Here is a 16,719-nt window from a genome sequence, read left to right on the forward strand (position 1 = left end):
TCCCCTGACGGAACGGTCTTCTTCTTCTTATTTGATTATTTAAGAATGTTTATATATAATCTTCAAGTACTTCCGGGCCCTGCAGCTGCTGAGATTGAAAGCCAGGTCCTGCATTACCAAGAGGAGACCAATCCCACTGTGTCACTCCAGGATTAAAAAGCTAAAAGAGTATTTTTGTACAAATAATTTGCGATCACTGCCGTAATCTGATTGCATCTCTTAATCCACAATTCAAAGGGAGAATCTCACAACAATAGTATCATGACAGCTAATTTTTGCATGAATCAATTGAAACAGTTAGAAGTCAAACTGATCAGTTTCTTATCATTGGGATGTTTCATTGAAATATACAACCTGTGAACACATATAGACGTGTTGAAGTCAAATTGGGCTGCCAGTCGCTATTCACTAAATCCTCCCTAAAGTTGAGGAAAAAATGAGCCTAATTATGAACCTGATATGGTTCGGACAAGCTGCAGGATTAAACGACTAAACATGAGCTCATTATTGAACTGAGCCAGACTCAATTCGGGAAGCGGAAAGTGTGCCGTAATTTAAAAACCGGCTAAAGAAGCATCTCCTTGCGGGCAGTTGGTGAGCGTGGGACTGGATTGCGAGAGAGGACAATTTAAATATTTTTTTTCTGTTAAGAACTTTTTTTTTAATTTATTTTTCTGTAATTATTATTAACATCTCTTTTTTTCTTTATTTATTTTTATTTCAGTGATGATTGGCTTAGTTGTATAATTTAGCAATTGTGTACTGGTTGCGTTTTTCAATCAGATTTGTGCTTTGTTGGTAACCGGTTGTCAAGCCGGCATGAATTATATTTAATAAAGATGTTGAATCCATACGTTGAATCCTGAGCGACAAATTATAAGCATTGCGTATGACAAAGCTTAAATTCAATTCGTGCCAAAATTTAAGACACAAAATTCTTAAATTTAAGAAAAAAAAAATAGCCCAGCGACCAGAAGGAGGGTCAGCAAAGTATAGAAGGAGGATTCGGCTAGTATATATACATATCTCTATAAGGATTTCTGCACATTACTATCTTGTGCCTTAGCCAAAAAAAAAACAAAACAAAAAAAACAAAAAAAAAACACACTTATTAACAGACAAAAAGATGAATAGTAGTTTAAGCTCTAAATCTTGTGGCTCACAAGGAAGAAGTTTCCTCATGGAGGAGAAAAGAAAGATGGCAAGCAATAATATGAGGAAAAATAAAGATTTGTACAGCGAGTCGGCATACAATAATCTTAGGTGGCTTAAGAGACCTCGGGCACCGAATGAAGGTACGTTAGAACAGCACCATAGTCTGCTCATAGTCGCTGTTTAAGAAGGGTGACGTCAACTTGAATCTGAAAAGAAACCATATTTTATACCCTATCTAAACAAAAGTGCTGATTCTTCAAAAGCATGAATGGATTCTAAAAGTTAGTTCCAATTGATTCTAAATGAATTAGTTCTAAAACAAGTCCTAAATATGCATACTACGACAATTACAATAGTAATCCTGAAATTTGTGTGCAATTTCTTTTCAATTAGTAGACATAAAAACGCCATACATTTACTGGGTCAGGCTTGACTGCCGTGGGTATTTATTGATTCGCTCATTATATGCTTCATTGCATCTGCCTATAGTACTATTAGAGTCTGCGAAGCAGCATCTTCTAGTGGCCTCAGAATTACTTACCTAAAGCGGAAGGCCCGGAAGAAATTTCGCATCTTCTGGTGTTGTTTTATATTAGGAATTTATAATGAACTGTATCGATCCTTTATGTAAAACTAAGTCCAATATATGGATCGCCTTTTAATGAAAACATCTAAGTATAGCATAAACTATTTGAAAATTGTGTCCTTGAAAGCTTGCGTGGTGCAGTGGATAGCGTGTTGGAATTAACTCCGAAGGTTCAATTACTGCTGCAGGCAATTTTGTATTTATATTTTTTACCCACTAATGACAACAAGGTAAATAGCGGAGCAATGTATAAGAGACAAAAAAAGACACAAGCTACTAAAAAAAATATACACACAAGACACGAAAAAATATATACACTCAACAGACAAAACGAAAGAGCAAAAAAAGACTCAAACTACTAAAAATATATACACTCAAGACAGTGAAACGGCGGTAGTTGGTTCTTATTTATATCCTGAAAACGTCTGTATACTTCCCAATAACCCATGCTATATATCAACATTGGGTAAAGTTCATAACTTTCAGCCCTTCCCCCGGGGACTTTGGGGGATTAAGTTATCCTAAAAGACATAGTTATTATATTTTCGACCATGCTGAACAAAATGGCTATCTCAAAATTTTGATCGGGTGACTTTGGGAAAAAAATGTGCGTGGGAGGGGGCCTAGTTGCCCTCCATTTTTTTGGTCACTTGAAAAGGACACTAAAACTTTTAATTTCCGTTCCAATGAGCCCTCTCGCGATATTCTAGGACCACTGGGTCGATACGATCATCCCTGAAAAAAAAAAAAAAAAAAAAAAAAAAAATCCTTGATCTTTCTTCTGGCAAAAAATGCGAAGTTCCACATTTTTTTAGATAGGTGCTTGAAACCTCTACAGTATGGTTCTCTGATACGCTGAATATGATGGTATGATTTTCATTAAGATTCTACAACTTTTAGGAGGTCTTTCCCCCTTTTTTCTAAAATCAACCAAATTTTCTCAGGCGCGAAACTTTTGATGGGTAAGATTAAACTTGATGAAAGTTATATATTTGAAATCAGCATTAAAATCTGATTCTTTTGATTTATCTATTGGTATCAAATTTCCGTTTTTCGAGTTTTGGTCACCATTGAGCCGGGTCGCTCCTTACTTACAATTCGTTACCACGAACTGTTTGACTAACTAAGTCCAATGTATGCAATAATTTTTTATTCCAATGATCGTCTTTTAATTTAATAATTGACATATACCATTTTTGATGAGCTATATTGGTCCTTTATGTAACATAATAATGGATAATTATATAATAAAAACCTAATTGACAAATACCATTTATGATGAACTATATTGGTCCTTTATGTAACTTTGTTAGGAACTATGGGTTTTTATATTTCTTAACATTGGACGTGATCGTCTCTTACTAGGTTGCTAGCTACCGCTGCAACCCGGATAAAGAAATGTATTTCTTAGGGTTGGACGTGATCGTCTGAAACTAGGTTGCAAGCTACCACTGCAACCCAGATCAAGTTGCCTATATGAGTTATTATTGGCAAGAGTTCGTTCTTTAATATAAAATTTTAAGAATCAGGCAGCTATCTAAATCCAATATATGCAATTTTTGTGTTCTCCAAGTGATCATCTTTCAACATGATTCCGAAGGATTTGAGTTCAACACACTCTGTGGCAACGATCGATCTTGAATTATATCTTTTCTTTTCCCTGTTGGATCACTTACTATGAGATAGACTTCGGTTCTGACTGTGACAAACAGGAAAAAGCCCATGGCTTTTTCTTATTTGGAATAGTAAGAGACGACCTTGAAAAAGTCACGTACCAAACTTCCGTTTAGAAGTTGAATTTATTATCTTAACGTTTAGTTACTATGTGCCATGGTTTGTTCTTTACTCGGCTTCAGCTATATCCACTGAAAGTAGCTTAGGCCCCATTTATCATAAGTGTTATCGATCCTTTATGTAATTACATTATCCCTATTTATGTTTCAGTTAACATGGGCTAGGTGTCGTTCTTTATTGTAAATATCTATAAAAACCTTATATTCCCCCAGGGTAGAACTTACAACCTTTGCCCTTGGGGCTCTGTGGGGTTTATCATCCATAAATACATAATTTCCAGAACTTTCAACTATGTTGAACAAAATGGCTATCTATAAACTTTGATTGATTGTTTTTGGGGAAATGGTGGGCGTAAGAGGGGGTTAGTTACTCTCCAATCACTTTCGACTATTAAAAAGGGCAATTTCTATTTCCAATGAAATGAGCTCTTTTTGAATTTCTATAAAAACTTTCTATATAAACTTTATATGCCCCCAGGGCATAACTTAAAACCCTTGCAGTGAGGGCTGTGAGGAGGTTATCATTCTCAAAGACTTAATTTTCAGAACTTTTAACTACGTTGAACAAAATGGATAACTCAAATATTTGATTGAATGTGTTTGGGAAAATGGTGGGTGTCAGAGGGGCGTTAGTCGCTATCTAATCACTTTCAACTATTAAAAAAGGCACTAGCCGTTTCAATTTCCAATTGAATGAGCCCTTTTGAAGTTTCTACGACAAAGCTTTCAATAAAAACTTTATATGCCCCCAGGGTATAACTTACAACCCTTGCCCTGAGGGATCTGGGGAGAGGGGTTGTCATACTTAAAGACCTTATTTCAAAAACTTTCAACTACGTTAAATAAAATAGCTATCTAAAAATTTTGATTGGATATGTTTGGGGTAAAGGCGGGCGTGAGAGGGGGGCTATTCGCCCTCAAATCAATTTCGACTATTAAAAAGGGTACTAGTCCTTTGAATTTTAAATCGAATGAGCCCTTTTTCAAGTTTCTATGACAAAGATTTCAATAAAAATCTTATATGTTCCCAGGGCATAACTTATAACCAAGTTATGCCCTGGGATCCCAGGGCATCCCAGGAAGGGATGCTCATTAAAACTTCGGAGATGGCTACTTTTATTTAAAATTTTAAGTTCTGGCTCAATTTTTAATATTAAAAAGTGATCGGTGGGCAAGTCCCCCCCCCCATCCTCCCCGCCCTACCGGCAGCCGATAAAAAAGTGAGATAGACAATTTGTTAAAATTAGTTCAAATTTATGATAACAAAAAACTCTGGTATCGACACAGCCTCCAAGGGCCAGGGGGTAGGCGTTGTAAGATATGCCCTGGGGGCTTATGTGGTTGTTATGGAAGGGATGCTCGTATAAACATCCAACGGGGGCTCATTTGATTGGAAATTGAAAGTTGTAATTCAGTTCTTAAGAGTCAAAAGGGATTGGAGGGCAGCTAGCCTCCCCCCACACTCTATTATTTTTTTTTCCCAGAGGCACTTTATATAGAAGGGGTCGTCTTATAAACTTCAAATGGGGGTCATTCGATTGGAAATCGAGATGTTCTAGTGCCCTTTTTAAGAGTCAAAAGTGATCAGAGGGATACTGGCCCTCCAATCCCTTTTTCCCCAAACACATCTGATAAAAAATTTGAGGTAGTCATTTTTTTAAAAATAGTTCAAAGATCATATAACAAAAACTCATTTGCGTATGTTAAAAAAAGTTCAAAGGTCAGATAAGAAAAACCCCCGTGTCGAAACAACCCCCTCCAGGGTCCGGGAAAGACGCTGTAAGTATTTCTCTGGGGGCATATATGGTTCTTATGTAGGGTATGCTGGTATAATCTTCAGAGGGCTCATATGATTGGAAATTGAAAGTTTTCCTTCACCTTTTACGAGTCAAAAGATATCGAAGGGCAACTAGTCCCCCTCTTCACGCCCTATTTTCCTCAAAATCATCCGATAAGAACATTAAGAGAGCCCTTTTTTGAAAATAGTTCAAAGGTCAGATAAAAAAAACTCTGGTGTCAACACATCCACCCAGGGCCCGGGTGGTAGGCATTGTAAGACATGTTCTGGGGCTGTATGTGGTTCTTATGAGGGATGCTCGTATAAACTTCAGAGAGGGTTCATTTGAATGGAAATTCAAAGTTGTAGTTCATTTTCTTAGAGTGAAAAAAGATAGGAGGGCTAGCCCCTCCTGCCCTCCCCACCTTTGGATGTATTGAATGGATAAACCAATCGGATAAAAACTTGAGGTTACCATTTTGTTAAAAATTGTTCAACCATCAGATATTAAAACTCCAGGGTCAACACAATCCCCCAGGGCCAAGAGACAGAAGTTGTAATTTATACTCTGGGGATTTATATTTGGTTCTTATAGAATTACAGGGCCCGGGCGGTAGGCATTGTAAGACATGTCCTGGGGCCGTATGTAGTTCTTATGAGGGATACTTGTATAAACTTCAGAGACTGCTGATTTGATTGAAAATAGAAAGTTCTAATTCAGTTTTAAAGAGTCAAAAGAGACTGAAGCTTAATTAGACCCCAAAGGCCCTTTTCCCCCATACCCATCCGATAAAAATTTTGAGATAGCAATTTTGTTAAAAATATTTCAAACATCAGATAATAAAAAATCCGAGGTTGACACAAACCAATTTTTCACTTTCTATATTGTTACTTTGATACCAGTTTTGATACTTTGATGAATATTTGATTTTTTTTTGTTTAATTTGATTTTGAAATAAGGAATTTTTAAAAACTTGAAATTTTTTGCAATCAAAAACGAACAAAAATTAATTAAGAAAACTTTCAAATAAATATTTTTTTAAATGGATGTTTGTGGAAATTTTAAACTTAAGATAAGCAGGTAGGTACAAATACCTTTTAAAATTCAAACTCAAAACGACCAGAAATTACTATTAAAGAATAAATGAAACCTAAAACGAACAGAAATTAAATAAACAGTCATAGCAAAAACATACAAAAAGTAATAATATAAATGAATAAATAGATCTTAAAGCAGGTAATGCTTATATTGAATATGAAAATCAAGCTTAAAACGAGAAAAATATTTATAAGCTTAAAACTGAAAACTATATGCGTCTTGAACAGTCTTGGAAAGTATAAACAACATCAAACTGAATATTTGATGTATAATGATAATAATTGTTGAAAGATCCATCCTTTCAAGAGGTTATTTCACTGTAATTGTATTTTTGTTTTCAATGCTGTAAGAACTGGAAAAGAAAATTTTTGTAATATAATTTGTTTTCAGTTAAGCGCCAATAACGCAGTAGGCTTTTGGTTTTTATTTATAGTTAGGAAAGGAGGCAGTATCCAAACACCTGTTTGTAGGGTAACTATATTCGTCTTTAATAACTTTAAAAGGTGCTAATAAATTAACTGAATATTTGATGTATAATGATATTAATTGCTGAAAGCTCATCAGTTCAAAATGTTACTACAATTTTAATGTTTATTTTCAATATTAAGTACAAAAGAAAATATTTGTCATAAAATTGGTTTTCAGTAAAGCGCCAATGATGCAGTAGGTTTTAGACTTTTAGAGTGAGAGAAGGAGATCATACCCAAACTCTTGTTTGAAGTGATTTTTTTTCGTTTGAAGCTTGATTTGCATATTCAATTTCAGTTTCACACGTTTTAAGATTTATTTATTAATTTACATTAATATCTATTTTATGCTTGTTTGCATTGATTGTTTATTTCTGTTAGATTTAAGTTTCATTTATACTTCAATATGAAAATATTTTTTTTCGTTTAAGCTTGATTTTAATATTCAATCTAAGCATTACTCGCTTTAAGATCTATTTATTCATTTATATTATTGCTTGTTGTATGTTTTTGCTATGATTTTTTATTTAATTTCTGATGTTTTGGGTTTCGTTTATTCTTTAATAGTAATTTCTGGTCGTTTTTATTTTGTATTTTAAAAGGTATTTGTATATTCTGATCTTAATTTTAAAATTGATTTTAATTTTATTTTAAATACTTATTTTCGGAAAGTTTTTTTTTATTAAAATAAGTAAAGAGCAATTAAGTTTCGATTTATTAATGTTTTCCGGCATGGAAGGAGTTGTCGCAGAAACTTTGATTTTGAGTCGGCATCTAGCATCCAGCTTGTGAGTATTTTGGTTGTTACCCAGTGAACCAAGTTTATCTTTCAGACAATTAACTTCGAAAAAAAGATGGTTAGACAACGACGTGTTTTGTCCTGAATGTTAGCTAAGAGTTTTTTTTAATTCTGTGAAATCTGGAGGGTGCAATCGCTCGTTCCATGCAGGAGCGAAAAATGTGCCAAAATTAATACAGTTAATTAGAGTATTAGCTGGAGTTGTCCCGAATAATCTTCTCTTGATGTTTCAAAGTTCGTTTTCGATTTTCTTTTTCGTTGAAATCTAAGAGTTGGAATATTTCAGTAGTGTTTTGTCGTGGTTTACCATATCACTGTTACATTCTCTTGATGTTTCAATGATCATTTTGGATTTTTTCGTTGACATCTAAAAGTTGGAATGTTTCAGTAATGTTTTATCGTGATTTACCTTGTCCCTGTTACATTCTGAAAATGTTTCTAAATTCATTTGGATTTTTTTTTATTGAAACTTAAGAGTTAAGAGGCTAAAGGAAAATTAACCAGATTCAAATAAATGAAAAATTGTGTTCATAAATGCAAATCTTGTTATAATTTGACCTGAAAATTTTTGGGAGCTAGGGATAATGGGGGGAGGGGGGCTAAAAGAACATTTTGTAATCAGCACAAGAGAAGAACTGCCAATGGAACCATATCTTACTCACCTTGACAATTAAGTAACATAACCGTATGCAAAAAGAAGAACAACAATATTAATTTTAAAAATTGTCTTTTGTCTCTTTTGTAACTATTTCTGCCATAGTATGACACTACCATAGGTATTTTACAGAAAAAGTGAGAATTCACACCCTATATCGATTGTCTCTTTAATAGACTTATTGACTCTTATAAATATTGAGACATTTGCGAGTGATTAGCTGGAAAATGTTTCCTAGGAAACATCATCTCTTCATTAGAATAAAAAATGATGGAAGTTTTTTATAGTTGCGGTGTAGAACTTGCACAGTTCATGTAAAGTAATCAAGATGTCACAATTTGAAATGATTCGCTTAAGATATTAAGAAACAATTAAAATTACAAGGATTACCATTTATATTTGTTGAAGAAGTATCTCTTGATTCACCCGTTGAAATTTTTCTGCCCCAGCTGTGCACATATTTAAAAAATATCCTTCCTAGAAATAAATTCTGACTTGTGTAAATGTATCAAAAAGGCATATATTGCATACACTATATTGCATACATATATATATATATATATATATATATATATATATATATATATATATATATATATATATATATATATATATATATATATATATATATATATATATATATATATATATATATATATATATATATATATATATATATATATATATATATATATGCATATATTTAACACCATCAGAGATTTTAATAACTTTTTCCATATTTTGTTGAGGGCTGATTTTGTTTTCTATATTTGTTTTATATCTAACTGCATAGTGTTTTTTTTAATAAAAGAATTTTTGTTGAAACATCGGAACCATGTACAAATATTAAAATTAGTTACTTTTTAAAGGATTGTAGTTCAAGAATCTTCTTGACTTTACTGTTACAGACTAACATTTTTTGAATTTGACTTAAAAAATCGTTTTTTTATAACACCATTAAACTGCTGTGAAAATTAATCATGATAACTTTTTGAAGTTACGACGTTATGACATCATAACTGAAGATTTTTTTAATGAGGTCAAACGTTTTTTGTTACGGTGTGGCGTCACTGACAATTAAATGTAATGACATCATTCATTCCTTAAATTAAATTTTCTTTGTCCAGCTGAGTCATTCTTGAAAATTAATTGCATAAGCAACATGAAAAAAGTCTTCAACAGTTGGTTCCTAACCCATTTGCAAAAATTAAGAAACATTTCAGACTTTAATAGAGATTTACTGTTTCCTGTAAGAACTAATGGAAAACCTACCAAGGTTATCTTTAATGAAGTTATACCTAAGAAGGGTGATTTTGAGCTTGGAAATGAAGCTAAGTCAAGTGTTAATTGGCATAACTACAAAAAGAAGCTATTTGCAGACTTCATAACCTTTCGAAATACCGAGGGAAGTAATGGCTGGCACCAAATTACTCGTCGCTATCATGATCATTTGAATAAGAGAAGAGCTAGATGTGATGATGTGCCTGTATCCAACATAAGCCATGTTTCAAGGAGCAGCTACAACCTGGTAGAGAGTTCAAAGACATGTATGGAAATGTTTAACGAAAAATACTGCTTAAATAAGACAGTGCTAGGACATGGACAAAATGGATTTGTCCGCATTGCAAGCCAAATAGAAGACAATGAAAGAAAAGTTGCCGTTAAAATTGTAAAACTAGAAGACGCTAGGACCATCCGAGATGAAAATTCTGGAATTTTTATCCCAATGGAACTTTACTGGCTGAAAAAAGTTAAAAATATAGAAGGCTGCCTAAAATATATTGACCTCTATGTTGACGAAAAAAATGCTGTTATTGTTACAGAATTACAAGAAAATTCTCTTGATTTGTACAGGTTTATCGAGTTTTTAAAAATATCAAGAAAGGGTTATGATGGAAAATTAAAACACTGGTGGAGTGAATATGACTTTCTTAAAATATTCGAACAAATAGTGTCCGTAGTGGCGAGATTAGAAGAGCGTGGAATTTCTCATAGAGATCTAAGAACAAACGGTATACTTATAGATGATAATTATAAAGTAACTATAACTGATTTTCGTTCATGCAAAAACATGGAAGAGAAAATTACAAAACCTGCACCCGGTTTTGATGCCTTATACCCTCCTTCCGAATTGAACAATTTCATTCCAGAGACTGACGACAAAATCAAAAACGAAATGACTAGAATTTATGGTATAGGTTCAGTACCAACAAGGTCCTTGGGGGCAATCTTGGGACAACTGTTACTAATTGAAGAAGACACATTTTGGTGGAGCGCAGACTATGATTATGTTTCACAAGCTTTGGAAAGCAGAATATCTGCATCCCAAATTTCAACTATGGCCAAGCATCTATTGATTATGTGTCAGAACCAAGATCCAAACAAACGGCCAAGTACCAAGGAAATTTTGGAATATTTACATTTTAATCTACCTTACATCGTAAATAATAAAAAAAACATGTCAAATAAAATAAAGAGGGTAGAATTTTTCAAAAAAGTATCCTCTGATAAGATTTTGAAGCCTCATGCAGAGGTTCAGACCATTTGGAATGTTTTCAAGCACCTTCAGCCTTCTTTTCCATGGGGGGGGGGGGTATTATCCCCGGGGGGTAAAGTATTTGGACAGTTTGAAGTCAGAAAATAATTATTTCTAGGTAATAGGGCTGCTAAAAAATTATGGAAGAATAGCGAGGTATCTGGAAATGTTGTTAACTAAAAAAAAAAAAAAATATTCTTGTATAAATTAAATTTAATCTTTCATTTAAGTTTTTTTTGAAATAAAATCAGTGTCGATCCGGAAGCATTACGGTTTATGCTAAGGTTAAATTTATGTAACCTGGGACTAAACAAGCAAAATTGTTGGGTCAACCATGTAGGCTCAACTCTAGGAGATTCCTATCTGTTAAGAAGGGACTATTTAAGATGCAGTAAAAACACATACTAAGTTGACCTACCTTTCCAATATATTCATAACCCAATTCACTGTTATCTTTGTTCGACTATTCCCGCTGTTTAATAATGAAACAATTATGAAAGCCGCAATTGATATTACGAGTTATAACTTTAGTCTGTAAATGACAATTATTGAAATATGTCTTGCAATTTTTGTGAATTAAATTTCATTGGTGGTATTATTCAATTTTCTGCTGTTGAGGTAGTCTTAGAGTTGTATTATAACCATGGCATGTTATTGAGAAGCAGGAAGTGTGATAACTGTGGCCAGATTTGCGTAAAATATAGAAATTCGTTTCGTTGCCAGAAGTCTAGGCTTATACCCATCCGAGGTGGACGCGAATATTCTCAGGTAAAGTGTAATTTTTCAAAATCAATCTATGACAAAACATGGATGGCTGGTTCACACCTGTCTCTGCTAGAAAATTCCCGTTTTTTGATGATTTGGCTTCAAATACCGCCTCCAACGGAGGATTTCATGATAAAGAATGTTTCTTGTTGTAAAAAAAACCTTTGTGGATTGGAGCCAGTTCTGCAGAGAGGTTTGTATGTACATATGTCATTCAAACTCCGCTCCTTTGGGAGGAGAAGGAGTCATTGTTGAGATACATGAAGCCAAATTTGGGAAGCGTAAATATAATCGTGGTCGGATTGTCGCGGGTGCTTGGGTATTTGGTGGAATAGAGCGAGGAACTGGTAATTCATTCATGGTTTCTGTGCCGGATTTAAGTAGTGCCACATTGTTGGGAATTATCCAAAACCAAATCCTGCCAGGTACAACAATTATCAGTGACTGTTGGAGGGCCTACAATTGCTTGGCTAGCCAGGGCTATCAGCATTTATGTGTCAACCACAGCATAAATTTTGTTGACCCTGCAACAGGTACTCACACACAAAACATCAAAAGACACTGGTGTGAAGTTCGAGACAACATACCCAAATAAGGCAGAAGAGAAGAACACATGGAAGGATATCTGGCAGAGCACTAAGCACTATTTCAAAAAAAAATATTCAATCTCCTCGAGAATGCACCATTTCATGAAACATATATCGGAGCTTTATAGCCCCAACTAATTTGTTTTTATGAGTATTATTTAGTAATTAATTTTTAAAACGTTGTCACAGAAAATTTGGCAATTTACGGTATCTAACCGCATTTGTTCTTAAAGCAATTCAAATGTTTTTTCCAAATAGTTTAGTGTAGCAATCTTCATTCTTGAAGCTACGAGACGTTATTGAAGTGTAAATAGGGAGGGGGAGAGAGGGGGCAGAAGTACATATTTAGCTATAGAATAATCGGTACTTGTGCATTATAAATAACCCACCACTATACATGAAAGAAGTTAAGTTTGGTTACTGCTAGTGAAATAAAATAAAATATGATGAAAATATAATAGTTTAGAAACCAATTTGGGCTATATATTTGCACATTAGGGAGGGGGGGGTAAATCATAGCATATATTAAATATGTAACCTAACCTAGGTACCTTTTTCCCTTCCTAAACCCAAAAAAACAACAGTTTAAATATTGTAAACGCAATTAAAAATCACGCTTTGCGATCCATTTGTCTAACAAATACCCGTTTGTCTGGTTTCCTTGTACAGTCTATAGCGGTGGGTTATTTATAATGCACAAGTACCGAATAATCTATATTCGTTTTGATTATTTTTTTGGAAACCCCTTAACATTTTGAGTTGGGTAACCACATAAAACATATTCAAATAGCTTAATCCTATAATGTTGAAAAATTTTGCTTTTCTTTTTTACATCCGTGATTTAAAATATGTAAAAAATGTTGGAACTTTTATAAAAATTTTCTTTCACGGGTGGAATGGTTAGCTGCAAGGGGATTTAATCGTGGGGGAGGGCGGGGGCGGTGGTCAGCAACCTGCTCGCGGTGCCCCTGCTTATACTAATCTAAGCTGACCATTTCATTGCAACGTGTTGCAACGGAATCTTACTCTAAAATCTGGTTGATAATATGCCTGTCTAAAAAAATTTCTCTGAGTTTCGTAAAAGGGGGAAACAACCCCTAAAAGTCAAAGATTTTAATAAAACTCATACCATCAAATCTTTGGTTCTTGGCGAATACCCGCCAGAAAACCCCTCCGGAAAATACCTCCCCGCGGAAAATACCCCCCCCCCCGGAAATTGTTTTCAGCTTCAAAACTTTGCTCAATCCCAACTTATAAGGTTTTAAATATATGCAAATACATTTCCTAAATTTTGGAAATAAAACATTGATATGCCTTAAAATTCTGCTCAAATAACTGAAATTCCATTTTCAGAACTAAAGCCAAAGAAAAAGAAACTGATAACTGAAAATTAAGGTAAAATGTTGTTTTGTCAAAATTTCAATGGGTAATGGGTATTTCAAAAACATCTTCCCATGACATAAAAAACATCTTCCCATAACATAAATTGTCCTCTAAAGTCGATTCTGATGTTTGTAGTGATTAAATAAAAAAAAAAACAAGTTTTTTAAACTGAATGTAAGGAGCGACATTAAAACTTAAAACGAACAGAAATTATTCCGTATATGAAAGGGGCTGTCCCCTCCTCAACGCTTCGCTCTTTACGCTAAAGTTTTTTATTGTTTCAAAAATAAAGTTGTGACACAGAGTCAAACTTTAGCGTCAAGACCGAGGCGTTGAGGAGGGGACAGCCCCTTTAATATACGGAATAATTTCTGTTCGTTTTAAGTTTTAATGTCACTCCTTACATTCAGTTTAAAAAACTTGTTTTATTTAATTAATTTTTGATCGTTTTTTAGTTAATGCAGCTTTTATTTTGGCCCACCGTCATTGAATAAGTTAACAAAATTTGCATAAAAATTTTACTTTTCTTTTGCTAAATGGATGTCTTTTACTTTGGTTATGACTTAGTTTACAAATTAACTTACGTAACTAACTTCGACATTCGTATATTTTCCTTCTGGCAAAAAATAAAGAATTGCATATTTTCGCAGATATGAGCTTGAAACCTATGTAATAGGGTTTTCTGATACGCTGAATCTGACGGTGTGATTTTCATTAAAATTCTTTCACTTGCAGGGGATGTTTCCCCCCTCTTTTAAAAATCGGGTAAATTTTCTCAGGCTCGTAGCCTTTGATGAGTAATACTAAACTTAATAAAATTTATATATTTAGAATCAGCATTAAAAACCCATTCTTTTGATACATTTATTGACATCAAAATTTCGTTTTTAAAAGTTTCGATTACTATTGAGCCGTATCGCTTGTTTTTTTTTATTGTTTTTTTTTTGCTACGTATATGTTATTACGTATATGAGGGGTTCTCCCCTTAGTCAATACCACGCTCTTTACGTTAAAAGTTAAAAAAAAAATTTAATTCACAAACCCCTGAATCACAAAGACCATTTAATTACAATAGATAGCTCTTTTGAAAGCACTAAAAAAAACTGTAGTGTAAAGAGCGAGGTATTGACTTGGGGAAGAACCCCCTCATATACGTTATAATTTCTGTTCGTTTTAAGTTCTAATGTTGCTTCGTATTTTCAGTTGAAAAAAACTTGTTTTTTTTAAATTTAATTTTCTGATCGTTTTTTAAATAATGCTTGGAAATCCGGCGCCCCCTTCATAGAAATGTCCCTTACCCCAAAGAACCATCCTCCATGGAAAGATTCTCCCGAGTAACCCCCTCCTCCAGCTCCACCCTCCAGAAAAAAAATCCTTCCTGAAAATGTCTGTATACTTCCCAATAACTAATAAATAATGCTGGCAAGTCCGGCGCCCCCTTCATGGCAATTTCCCTTCCCCCATGAAAACTTTCTTCATGGACAAATCCTCCAGCATAACCCCCGACCCACCCACCCCCCCACTACCAGAAAAAAACCTCCTGAAACCTTCTGTATACTTCCCAATAACCAATACTATATGTTAACATTGGGTGAAGTTCATAACTTTCAGCCCTCCTCCCGGGGACTTTGGGGGATTAAGTCATCCTTAAAGACATAGTTATCATATTTTCGACCATGTTAAACAAAATGGCTATCTCAAAATTTTGATCGGGTGACTTTAGGAAAAAATAAGCGTGGGAGGGGGCCTAGTTGCCCTCCATTTTTTTTTCACTTAAGAAGGGCACTAGAAATTTTAATTTCCGTTCCATTGAGTCCTCCCACAATATTCTAGGACCACTGGGTCGATAGGATCAACCCTGGGAGAAAAAAACAACAAAAAAACAAATAAACACGCATCCATGATCTTTCTTCTGGCAAAAAATGCAAAATTCCACATTTTTGTAGATAGGAGCTTGATACCTCTACAGTAGGGTTTCTCTGATACGCTGAATATGATGGTGTGATTTTCATTAAGGTTCTATAAATTTTAGGAGGTCTTTCCCCCTTTTTTTGAAAATCAGCCAAATTTTCTCAGGCACGTAACTTTTGATGGGTAGCACTAAACTTGATGAAAGCTATATATTTGAAATCAGCATTGAAATCTGATTCTTTTGGTGTATCTATTGGTATCAAAAACCCGTTTTCTAGAGTTTCGGTTACCATTGAGCCGGGTCACTCCTTATTCACAGTTCGTTACCACGAACTGTTTGATCTATGTCTTAGCGCTTTACAAATATTTAAAAAAGCTTCTGAAGTAGAATTTTGGAAAACTTTGAGTTTGGGGGGAAGGGGGATTTCAAAAACATCTTCCCATGACAGAAATTGTCCTCTAAAGTCGATTCTGATGTTTGTAGTGCTCTATGTCTTAGCGCTTTACAAATATTTAAAAAAGCTTCTAAAGTAAAATTTTGGAAAATTTTGAGTTTGGGGGGATAGGGGGATTTCAAAAATATCTTCCCATAATGTAATTTGTCCTCTGAAGTCGATTCTGATATTTGTAGCGCTCTATCTATTAGTGCTTTAGAAATATTTGAAAAGCTTCTAAAGTAGAATTTTTGAAAATTTTGAGTTTGGGGGGAAGGGGATTTCAAAAACAACTTCCCAAGACATAAATTGTCCTCTAAAGTCGATTCTGGTGTTTGTAGCGCTCTATGTCTTAGCGCTTTAGAAATATTTAAAAAAGTTTCTAAAGTAGAATTTTGGAAAATTTTAAGTTTGGGGGGAAGGGGGATTTCAAAAACACCTTTCCATGACATAAATTGTCCTCTAAAGTCGATTCTGATTTTTGTAGTGCTCTATGTCTTAGCGCTTTTCAAATATTAAAAAAAGCTTCTAAAGTTGAATTTTGGAAAATTTTGAGTTTGGGGCAAAGGGGAATTTCAAAAACATCTTCCCATGACATAAATTCTCCTCTAAAGTTGATTCTTGTTTTGTAGCGCTCTTATGTCTTAGCACTTTAGAAATATTTAAAAAAGCTTCTAAAGTAGAGTTTTAGAAAATTTTGAGGTTGGGGGGAGGTGGGATTTCAAAAACCTCTTCCCGTGATATAACCTGACCTCTGAAGTCAATTCTGATG

General features: G+C 34.1%; 1 protein-coding gene across 1 annotated transcript in view; it reads left to right on the forward strand.

Moving 5' to 3' along the window:
* Window positions 1-1,126: 1,126 nt before the first annotated feature.
* Window positions 1,127-16,719, forward strand: part of LOC148941505 (uncharacterized) — a 63,646-nt gene continuing 48,053 nt past the window's right edge. Inside the window, exons 1-2 of the mRNA XM_089104185.1 lie at window positions 1,127-1,295; window positions 9,555-10,864. Of these exons, the coding sequence (XP_088960311.1) occupies window positions 1,127-1,295; window positions 9,555-10,864 (1,479 nt within the window). The remainder of the gene's footprint in view (window positions 1,296-9,554; window positions 10,865-16,719) is intronic.

This window comes from Artemia sp. Qi Xiang Cuo, chromosome 18 (assembly GCF_049724085.1).
Source record: "Artemia sp. Qi Xiang Cuo chromosome 18, ASM4972408v1, whole genome shotgun sequence".
Classification (NCBI taxonomy): Eukaryota; Metazoa; Arthropoda; class Branchiopoda; order Anostraca; family Artemiidae; genus Artemia; species Artemia sp. Qi Xiang Cuo.